The sequence below is a fragment of the Engystomops pustulosus genome, chromosome 5 (assembly GCF_040894005.1).
Source record: "Engystomops pustulosus chromosome 5, aEngPut4.maternal, whole genome shotgun sequence".
Lineage (NCBI taxonomy): Eukaryota > Metazoa > Chordata > Amphibia > Anura > Leptodactylidae > Engystomops > Engystomops pustulosus.
The window spans coordinates 145,068,310-145,080,417 of NC_092415.1; the positions used below are offsets into that span (position 1 = coordinate 145,068,310).

General features: G+C 39.3%; 1 protein-coding gene across 2 annotated transcripts in view; it reads right to left on the minus strand.

Moving 5' to 3' along the window:
* SEPTIN7 (septin 7) overlaps positions 1–12,108 on the minus strand; it is a 55,384-nt gene that overhangs the window by 21,787 nt on the left and 21,489 nt on the right. For both annotated transcript variants that reach the window (XM_072153317.1, XM_072153316.1), the window contains exons 3-4: positions 6,387–6,493; positions 2,940–3,040 (exon numbers count right to left, since the gene is read on the minus strand). In XM_072153317.1, the coding sequence (XP_072009418.1) occupies positions 2,940–3,040; positions 6,387–6,493 (208 nt within the window). The remainder of the gene's footprint in view (positions 1–2,939; positions 3,041–6,386; positions 6,494–12,108) is intronic.

Genomic DNA, 12,108 nt, shown 5'->3' on the forward strand with positions numbered 1-12,108 from the left:
CCCGGTGGCTAGATACTTAGCGCACCAGGACGCACTATAACGTCCTGCTTCTGGCACCGGCTCACGAACGGAGCCGGTACCAGAAGCAGCGGCTGTCAGCTGTCTAGTACAGCTGACAGCCTGCGCTAACACCCGCGATCGGAGCCGACTCCGATCGCGGGTGTTAACCCCTTACACGCCGCGGTCAAGCATGACCGCGGCGTGTAAGGGTCTTCCCCCTATGGATCGGATCCCCCGTGCCGCTTACCGGGGGATCCGATCCTCTCCTGGGCAGCTCCGAGGACTGGCATGTGCCCCGGAGCTGCCCGGTTTCCATGGCAGCCAGAACCCTTCCGGGTCTGGCTGTAAACTGTCTGAGCATGCGCAAGCTTGCTCAGACAGTTTACACTGCTCTACAATAAAATAGTATTGTAGAGCAGTGTATTGAACTTAAACCAGTGATCAGAGTATCACTGGTTTAAGTTCAAGTATGTAGAAGTAAAATTATGCAAAAACACTGAACACTACACATTATAATAAATAAAAAATAAATACATAAAAATATAAGCCCCTAAAATGTCACTTTCCCATAAAAACACTTAATAAAGTATAAAAAACATAAAAACACAAAAAACCCCCGCATGTTTGGTATTGCCGCGTCCGTAACAATCTGCATAATAAAACAGAATTGTTACTGGACCCGCACGGTAAACGCCGGAGGAAAAAAACGCAAAAAACGTTCCGAAAAAAAGATAATTTTTAATTAATACCCTATAAAAAATGCTCTAAAAAGTGATTTAAAAAATTTTATGCACTCTAAAATAAGCCCACTAAAAAGAACAACTGTTCTCGCAAAAAATAAGCCCCTAACCAGATTTGTCAGCCAAAAAATAAAAAAGTTATGCATATGAATAGATGGTGATGCTAAAATGAATAAGATTTTCTCCAAATTAGTTTTTATTCAGTACAATTGAATAAAATACACAAAACCCCCACATATTTGGTATCCCTGCGTCCGTAACAATCTGCATAATAAAACAGAATCGTTATTAGATCCGCAAAGTGAACCCCGTAAAAAACAACCTCAAAAAACTCTCTCTGAAAAAAAGATGATTTTTTATTAATGCCCTTTAAAAATGCTCTAAAAAGTGATTTAAAAAAGTTACGCAATCTAAAATAAGACCACTAAAAAGAACAATCCTTCTCGCAAAAAATAAGCCCTTAAACAGATTTGTGAGGTGAAAAATAAAAAAGTTATGCATATGAAAGACGGTGATGCTAAAATTAACAACAATTTTGCCAAATTACTTTTTATTCAGTAAAAATGGGAAAAAATTAAAAATATATATAAATGAAGTATTTTTGTAATCGTGGCGACCCATAGAATAAAAATAATATACTATTTTTATGGTATGGTTAACGGCCAAAAAAAAACCACATAAAAATGTTCCTAAAAATTGACGATTTTCATTTCCTCCACCAACAAAGCTTTAATTAAATCTCACCAATTAGCTATAGATGCCCCAAAATTATGTACCAGAAAAGTGCATCTCATGTGGCAAAAGAAATAAGCCCCTATAGGTCCTCAATAAAAAAAGAAAAAAATTATAGCCTGTACAATGTGACATAGCAAATCTGATTTGGATGGCGCCTCCTTCCCTTCTATGCCCGGCCGTGTGCCCATACAGCAGGTTACCACCACATATAGGGTATCGGTGTACTCGGGAGAAATTGGGTATCAAACTTTGTGGAGCCTTTTTTCATTTAATCCATTGTAAATGTTTAATTTTCCACCCAAAATGAGTGTATTGTGAAAAAATATTACAATTTTCAGACTGCACCTCCGTTTTGTTTTAACCCCTATAAAACACCTAAAGGGTTAACAAACTTCTTAAAAGTGGTTTTTCATACGTTGAGGGGTGTAGTTTCCACAATGGGGTAATTTATGAGTCTAGCTATTATTTAGGCCTCTCAGTGTCAATTAGAAGTTGAGCAGGTCCATCTAAGTACGGGTTTTGGTGATTTTACAAAAAATGTGAAAAATGATACCTAAATTCTGAGCCTCAGAACATTCTAGTAAAATATGTGGAATCTTAAAAAAACCATGCCAACATAAAGCAGACATTTGGGAAATGTAAGTTATGAATTTATTTGGGTGCTATGACTATCTGCATCAAAAGTAGAGAATTTAGAACGTTGAAAATATAGAATTTTTCCAATTTTTTGCCAAATTTTGTTTTTTTTCATAACTAAACGCAAAAGATTTCATCCAAATTTTTAAACTAATTTGAAGTACAATGTGTCACGAGAAAACAATCTCAAAATCCCCTGGATTTCTCATAGCGTTCCCACGCTATAACCACTTATAGTGACACAGGGCAGATTTGAAAAATGGGTCCGCGTCCTTTAGGCCAAAAGATGCTGTGTCCCGTAGGGGTTATATAAATACTTATATAAATATAAACAGTAAAAATCATAAACACATTAGGTACCACCGTGTCCGAAAATACCCAATCAAAATATAATAATTTTTCACTGCATTTAACTCCTTAACAGTAAATAGCAACCAAAGTCGAAAATGGCACTTTTTCGCACATATACATATTATATATATGTATATGTATACGTCTCCCAGTGATCATACCGACCCAAAGAATAAAAGTAGACATGTTATTTGGGGCGCACAGTGAGAACTGTAAAATCCAACCCCACAAGAAAACTGTGCAAATGTGTTTTTTCACCAATTTCACTGCTTTCAGAATATTCCCGCTTCCCAATACACAACATAGAATATTAAATACCATCACTATAAAGTACAATTTGTTACACAGAAGAAAAAAAAAGATTTTTGAAGGTGGGGAGTGAAAACTGAAAATGCAAAAACGCAAAAGGACAGCGGGGGGGGGGGGGTGGTTGGGAAGGGTTTAAAAAGAAATCTGACAAGAGAGAAAAGACCTTACCAGTTACTATTATCCACTGCATCACCAAACCCTGGTGTATCCACTATTGTGAGAAGAAGCTGAACTCCACCTTCTTTGATTAAAACTTTTGACTGTTCAACCTAATAAAAGAAAAAAAAAAATGTTTGGATAAGCACAAAGCGTAATTGTATTCGGACACTTCCATAAGCCTAATAAGTCTGGGGAACGCTGATCATGTCTTGGTGGCATATCCTCCCATCATGTCACCTATACTGGTGGCAGGAGCTCCTGAACTACTATACAGACCTCACAGTGGACTGCATCGTAACCTTTGCTTGGTCCACATGCCCGTGGATAGTCGGAGACATGTGGCCAGCACACACCTTTTTTCAGATTGAATCCTTGTGACACCAGCCCTTGTGCACGGTGACACAAAACATAAAAATCATCATTTTATGTTGGTCATTGAAAGGGATATAAACCTTGGAATTTTCTGAATAAATTGAGAGTTACAATCCATATCACAGCATAATTTGCACTGGAGATTTTTTATGCTAGCAGTGGTTGGCCAATAAAATTTAATTTGTCTTCTTGTAGCTGAAAAACCTTCAGGGGTGGCACATCTCAATGGACATTATAAGCATCATTGTTTCTGGAGTATTCCTTACATACATTGTTAAGCCATGATCTATCCTTGACAATGGTTACGTCGGTGTCACAGTTTTGAGTCATCGAGTTACCCATGCCATATACAATGGAGCAGTAGCTGAGCATGTGCAATAAAAGAAAACTACCATTTGATTTTATGCATTATGAAGCAAACATACCCTGAGAATGCTGTGTCGCTACATTGATGCAGAAGCATATCTTGTTCAATCCCTGTGCTGAGTGGTTTTGCAAAAAAACTATTATAAAATGATAATGAAGCTCTGTCGCTTCTCCTCTCACATCAAGTATGCACTGCTCCGGAGAATGATGTAATCATTGTTTTGTGCTGGCAGGCAGGCAGGCAGAAGTAATCAATTGCTGAACCATTCCCCAGCTGCTGCGTGTGAGTGATCCAGCTCGGGTTGGTTAGTCCTATCTGAACTGTTCAGAAAGCTCCATGTAATGTGTTTATCAATGGCAGGCTGAAGCAATCCAGCTTTCCCAAGGTCCTGAATGTTATATCTTTCTCCGCAAAACCATTCAGCTCAGGGATTAAACAAGATATGTGCTATCAGTCATCAGTGTAGCGACAGCATTCTCAAGGTATGTTTGCTTCATAATGCATGAAATCAAAAGATTGAGTTAAAGGAAATCTATCTCCAAGGCATAGGATAAGAATACATTTAAGGAGATAATTATTTGATGCCTAGCGGATTTTGTAAGTTTGCCCACTGACAAAGACATGAACAGTCTATAATTTTAAGGGTGGGTTAATTTTAACACAGAGATAGAATAACAAAAATGATAAACATTATATAAATTTGCATTTTACAAAGAGAAATGCATATTTGATCCCCTGCCAAGCATTGAGTGTTCTGGCTCCTACAGACCAGTTGGGAGCTCCTAATCTATTCATTACCCACATTAAAGATTGCAGTCCTATATAGTCACCTGTATAACAGATTTCCTTCCGACATGAGCGCAAACCTCAAACTCCAGAAACATTCACTGCTGCGCTCGCAAAGTATTAAATCTTGTTTGCCAGAGGGATCAAATACTTATTTCTCACAGCAAATAATGATCTAGCCATTCTTTATAAGGGAACAGTAGAAAATAGACTTTCTATGTCTTCGTCAGTTGGCAAACTTACAAAAGCAGCCAGGGATCAAATACTTATTGTCTTTTTATCTTTCTTGGACCCTGTAAATAAGATGGCGGCTGATGTCTGGTTCAAGCAGCAGAATTTTTATTTATTAAATTATTTTATATTGTTCCCTTATAAAGAATGTCTGGACCATTATACAACCTCTTGTGTCAACACCCTCATCCTCATAGTCTGTAAGCTCTTGTAAGCAGGGCCCTCACTCCTATCACTGTTTGTACTCGGTAATGTAATATTATATTTGTATAGGTCCTATAATGATTTATAAAGCGCTACGGAATTTCATGCCACTATATAAGATTACTATTATTTCCTTCACTGTACACGCATTACTGTTGTTTAGTTCAACCATTCCCGGTCAGTCATGTGGCCTGTTACTAGCAGACAAACCTCCAGTTTTTCTGAAAAAAGTTCAGACATTAAAAATTAGGAGATGTGCTCCGGGGATGCACTATGGTTGCTAAAGTTCGTTTGTACAGATATTGGAATTGTCACTAGTACAGATATTCAGTTTGCCGACTATGAATTATTTGTAGTCTTCATTTTCTTAACATTCATAGCAGATAGATAGATAGATAGATAGATAGGACATATGGCTGTGTATGGTACCATATCCATATATAATTACTGTATACAGGTTACATACAAGATAGGGTCTGTAGGTTTGTTCTTAAGTTGAATTTGTATGCAAGTCGGAACTGTATCTTTCATCATTGTAATCCCGGCCAGAACTTTTGGTCTCTGTGACAATTGCATTTTAAAAATGTTGGGTTGTCATAAGAATCAACATTAACACTAAAGCTTCATTGCAAACTCATTTGATAACTGCTACAGCTGATCATTGTAGCCATTTGCAAGTCGAGTGTTCTTAAGTAGGGGACCGCTGTATTTACTCAGACAGTAAACCGATATACATGTGTTCACTAAAGCTGCTACTTCTGAGCTGCACACTCATGTATTCCACATGTGGAGGGAAGGAGACGATGCTGCGCGGGCTTTTCCCCAAACATTCTCTGGCTCAGTTTGAATACAGTGGCCTATAGCATTCTATGCCCATACATGGTCATACACACGCAGTAAAACATCTGGAAGTGATCCAAGAAAACAGAACTGTATAGCAGTGTCCTTCCTTCACAGTTAAACTTCCAAATGTATCCCATCATCTGCTTCTGCCAGAATTCCCAGGAGACTCATGGAAAACAAATTAGCTTGAGTCCTGGAATTTAAAACTTTTCTCAGCAGATCCACTCCAAATGGCTTCTTTCCCATGCACTCCGTAAGGCAGGTCACTTCCATCCATTTTACAGATCTGTGGCCCCCGACACCAGTTACTTCAGAAATCCTTACAGTGGAATGTAGTAGTAACAGCAGCACAGAAATAGGTTTGTGTGTACAGCGTGGGACAATGAATGAGCACTGAACTCCTACCAAACACTTCGGAGAATGTAGATCCAACAGAATAGTTTGTCTGCTTGTTTCTGTTCATACCATACTTTCCAATTTATGCACTTATTTATCAATATGTCACCTGGGTGATGGCTAGCACATGGTCAGAAAAAACTTCCATGGGCATCTATCTTAATAACTGTAGGGCTCTGACTTATTTCCCCCGTACTATGGTAAACACAAGCACCTTGTAACATTTCACTAACTTTTCATCCGATTTTATACTGTACCTGAACAGTTTTTTTAATTCTGTGTGATGGACCAGGGTAATCTGGAGCATATAAATCTGTTAAGAAGAGTGAGTTGATAAGAGTTGACTTTCCCAAACCAGATTCACCTAAAAAACAAGAAAATAAATAAACTTAACATATAATTGGCAAAACAAACAGTCAGTACTTACATCTACCACCAGGTTTAAGGATAGTATACCAAACACTCACATACTTTTAAATTTATTAAAATGAGCCTCATTGGCTCAGGGTCACCCAGGTTCATTTGCATCATTTTAAAGATTTTCTTCATTAAAAACAAAGGTTGAGGAAGCTTGATGAACTGATCCTGCCAGAGGGAGACCACATCAGTATGTATGGGTGCTTGGTTTACAATCCGTCATCCTGTGGTAGATGTTTTTTAACATACAGTAAAGGCCTAAAAAACAAATCTATTGAAACCCTTACAGGTGACATTTCTTCATAAAAAGGTAAAAGCAGTGACAAATATAAAGCAAGAAATCGTGCAAGAACGAGTAGACTGGTCAACAAAATGTTTCTTTTTCCATACCGAGGTCTAAAAAACAACCCGCTGGTAGTAGAGTAGGAAACAAAAAAAAAAACCAAAAAAAAAAAACAGTAAGTGGAGATTTTTCTTCAAAACGTATATATGTGCAATGGAGGGCTAGAATGTAGCCCGCTCTATACTCATGTAGAGTGATATGGTCCTTCGGTTCCCCCTCCTACCCCAACAAAAGTAAAAGGAGGAGTGAACGTGTTGAGGGTGTTACCTGTATATGGACAGTTACATCAATGGGGAAACACCCAGAGCGTACTATGTGCTTATATACGATGCTCTGCCTCCGCCTACTTGTACAAGTCTATGGATAGGTTTGGCATTTTCACATAATGTATCCAAAAACATGATATCAATTTAGCTGTCACAAACAACCACCTGTAGCTACTTAGCTGTGTGACTTCAGTAACTAAAGGAACAACCACAGTGTGTATAATAGCCAACAAAAACTTTATATATATTTTTAGCCAAGTGTTTTTTTAAGAAGTTTTTTTTTTGTTGTTGCTATTAAAGGAAATCTACCATCGAAATCAGGCATGATAAACCAGGGACACTTACTCAGATTCAGGCACTGTGACGGTGGTAATCTCCATGGCGTCCTTCCACCTAACATCAACTTTGCCAGTGCCCCTCCATACTGTAACTCAACAGGCTGTGCAGAAGAACTTCACTCCTACTGCTGTGCGAGATTACAGCAGGCAGAGGGAGGGAAGAATTCTGAAGGAGCAGGGTAAACCTGTGAAACCATTGCATGGAGGGGCACTGGTAACACCCCTCAGAGCCTTTCTGGTTCATTATCATAATATGAAATGTTTATTATTTTTAGGAAGGCCATAGATAACAAATATAAGATTAACATCAGCAAATGAAATGGAGGAACTACTTTCCAACACCGGGATTACCGGATACTCAAAATCTGCAGAGTTTAGCCAAAAACTGAACACTTACAGACTGTACCAAGAAAAATTTAAGCTAAAAAAATAAAAATACAGACAGGTTACTGGCAGCATGGTTGGAAAATATATCTGTGATACATTTTAAGGGGGGGGGGGGGGGGGTAAATTCTGTTATTAAGCCGAGGATGGAGCAGAATATTTTTAAGAGTCAGTGTTGAAGACTACTTTTGTTTGGTTGCTAAGGTGGGGACGAAAACGGAATACCAAGCAGAAGGAAATAAGCCACACAGCCAAGATATAGAAGAAATACAAGGGATTTCTAACAAGAACCCATGCTGGAGAAAAAGAGAGAAGAGAAATAAAAAGGACAAACATTTTATTGAAATGCCGGATTTAATTGTAAAAAAATGTAGAAATTTAACACCTCCCTCCATCCATCATCAGAACAGCCAGTCTATGTTCTCAATGGGAAATCCACATGTACTACACATTTATTAGTGCAAGTAATTGTGAGCTTGCGGTTAAAATTTGATTTCTTAAAAAAATAAAAACTTTGGTCTACATCTATAACAATTTCACTAATTAACTGCAATTAAAAGTGTTGATCATTATATAATAAGCAAGTATTGCACATACAGGCGGTCCCCTACTTTAGAACACCCGACTTACAGACGACCCCTAGTTACAAATGGACCTCTGGATGTTGGTAATTTCCTGTACTTGGGCTACGATAATCAGCTATAACAGTTATCAGAAGTGTCTGCAATTAAGCTTTATTGTTAATCCTGGTTCTTATGACAACCTAACAATTTTAAAATCCAATTGTCATAGAGACCAAAAAATAAATTGTCTGGGGTTACAATTATAATGTATACAGTTCTGACTTGCATACAAATTCAACTTAAGAACAAATCTACAGAACCTATCTTGTATGTAACCCGGGGTCTGCCTGTATATTAACTTAATGATAAGAAACAAAGTCTTCTCCCTTTTGGACCAATTTCAATATCTTTGAAGTTATGGGCTTAATCTGTTCTCTACAGCCTCATGTAGTACATGTGGCTTCACCTATGAGGACACGGCTATTTTGACGATGGGTGGAGGGAGGTGTTAAATTTCTAATATTTCACAATTAAATCCGGTATCTCTATAAAATGTGTGTCTGTGACTAGCATTGCAGACCGAAGTATCAACACAAGATGCAAATAACCGATCATGAAGTCAGTCTCTTTAACACATTCCGGTCATTTTGTGCCATAACAATGATAACTGAATAGTAAATTACAAAACGGTAGTCTAAGAAATTCCTAGACCATTATCCAGAAAAAAAGCTCATATTACATGAGAACACAACTTGGTTAAGCGCACGATTTTCGCCCAAAGAAAGGCTTTTAGAAGTTCACAAGAAATGGGATGTTTCAATTCATTCAATTTCTAAGAATGTATTGGATCTGCTCATCAGCCGCGGAAAGAGGATGAATGTGCAACACATATTTGCATATGTGGTACAAACTACTGGCGCTCAGGCCAACAGAACTGCCTATTCAGAGCTGACAAAGAATGCAAACCATGTTCTGTAGCTAAATACAAGTGTACCCTGACCTGTGACTATCAATTAATATCACCTAGCATGTCCACCTTTCTTGTTGATGTTAATAAAAAAAAAAAGGAAATCTATGGTCAAAAACTGGCGTTATAAACCAGGAATAATATAATGAAGAAGAAGCATGTGTCATGTAGCCAAAAAACACAATTTTATTCAAATTACCAACATAAACATGGCACAAAACATCCAAAGAGCAAAAGATAAAAAAACATTTAAAAAGGGTGAAAAGAGTTGCACCCATCAATGAAAAATCACCTGGAGCCTGACACCTGGTTTTGTCAGGTCCTCCAGGCCTGAGCCCCCCACAATGGCATCCCACAAACACACTGGCTGAAATAACAAATGCAAGGTGGCTGAGTGTGTGTGTGTATACCCTGCGGTGAGGTAGCCACACGCAGAGGACACAGCAGGGAGTGATGAAAATCTGTGCACTGATAGTGCAGAGGTGTCCTGCTGTGTCGTGAATGTGGAGAATGAACCCACTAGTCACATGCCACCCATGAACAACCAATACCTAAGTGTTACCAGAGAGTGTGGGATGAGGGTGAAGGCTCAGGAAGGGTAGCCCCACGCGTTCCGCCGCCAACCGCATTCTCCCACACGGGGAGCATAGGATTTATATGGATATAGGCCAGCAGGCTGGTACCAAAACTCATGATGCTCTGAGATAATGGTTGCATCCGCTAGTCCTTGGTCTGTACAACTCTCATTTGTTTCCTAATTGCTTCTAGATTTGACAGTGGATGTCCTACTTTGTCTCTTCTTTCTGATACACTAAATGATCCGACCTCCGTCTTCCACTCCATTCCCTGATGAATCCAAGCCTGATCTCCTTCTTTCTATACAAGCAACAGATATGGTCAGAGTGACAATTCCCTAGTACTCACAACGATTGCTTTCCTTGCGGAAACTTAGATATATAATATTGAATTTATTTACATCTTCTTATGTTTCTGTATGCGTGCTGGTTGAGTGTGCATAGGCCCATGAGGATGTATGGATGGTAGTGTGTCTTGGGGATTATGTTTTTTCCATGTTTTTTATCTTTTTTCATTGTGCACTTTGTTTATTAATATGAATTACTGGATGTGTTACATACTTTTAAATGTTCTGTATATAACAATATTGTTAATGTTGTGTACAGAGTAATTGCATTCAGCACTAGGTGAATTTTCTAGTATATTGTTTTGGCCCATTCGATTGTATTGGACACTATTTCAGTAATGTTCTTATTAGACTAAATACCTCTGCACAGTTATATATTACTAGATCTGCTGCTATCACATACAATAATACTGCACTAGCACTTTATCAGCTAACCGCTCTATTTGATACACACCTCGCATCCGCTTCTCGTTGCACTGACACATCGGCGTCGCTGTTGCCTAGACACAGAGACGCGGCGCGCATGCGCAGGCGGCCTCCTGCGGCAGCGGAAGTGACGCGACCACGCGGCGCGCCTCCTCCTGTGTCAGGGGACAGCCCCCTGACGCCGCTCCACTGCACACACACCGGCTACAGATGCACATCAGATACTACATGTGTATATATACTCGAGTACTACATCCATGGGGCACCCCTGAGGAAGCTGCGGTTGGCGGCGGAACGCGTGGGGCTACCCTTCCTGAGCCTTCACCCTCATCCCACACTCTCTGGTAACACTTAGGTATTGGTTGTTCATGGGTGGCATGTGACTAGTGGGTTCATTCTCCACATTCACGACACAGCAGGACACCTCTGCACTATCAGTGCACAGATTTTCATCACTCCCTGCTGTGTCCTCTGCGTGTGGCTACCTCACCGCAGGGTATACACACACACACTCAGCCACCTTGCATTTGTTATTTCAGCCAGTGTGTTTGTGGGATGCCATTGTGGGGGGCTCAGGCCTGGAGGACCTGACAAAACCAGGTGTCAGGCTCCAGGTGATTTTTCATTGATGGGTGCAACTCTTTTCACCCTTTTTAAATGTTTTTATCTTTTGCTCTTTGGATGTTTTGTGCCATGTTTATGTTGGTAATTTGAATAAAATTGTGTTTTTTGGCTACATGACACATGCTTCTTCTTCATTATATAGGCTCTTTTGCGTGTGTTCAGCCCTAGATAGGGTTTACGTATTGCATCTAGATCCCAAATTTCTGTATACATAAACCAGGAATAAAGCTCTCCCCGTTTAAGCTTACGGTGGGGTGAGGGGGCCGAGATGTGCTCCTGCACAGTTTAACAGTCTGGGAAGATAACCTAGGAACCTCCCTCAGAGGTCTTCTTATATTTGTTATCCATGGCCTCTATTAACTTGTTTGAAAGTAAATTTTAAACTAGAAGAAGATTAGCAGTGTCACAGTGCTGGATCTATAAGAAGGTGTCACAGGTTTTATCCCTGCTTGATTTTAATGGTAGATTTCCTTTGAGAAATTTAAGTAAATTTACCACAAATATCAAATAAATCTACCATCAAACTCAAGCATGATAGAAGTGTCCCTGCTTTTGTCGTGTTTAAAGGGAACCTACTACCACGAATCTACCTATAAAAGGTAGATCGGGTGGTAGGTGGATGTATGGGACGTGAGGATAGCCCTTTTTAGAGCTAATCCTCACATCCCCGCTAGTGTAGCATAAACTTTATTGCCCTAATATGTAAATTTTATTAAGCGGCTACTGGGG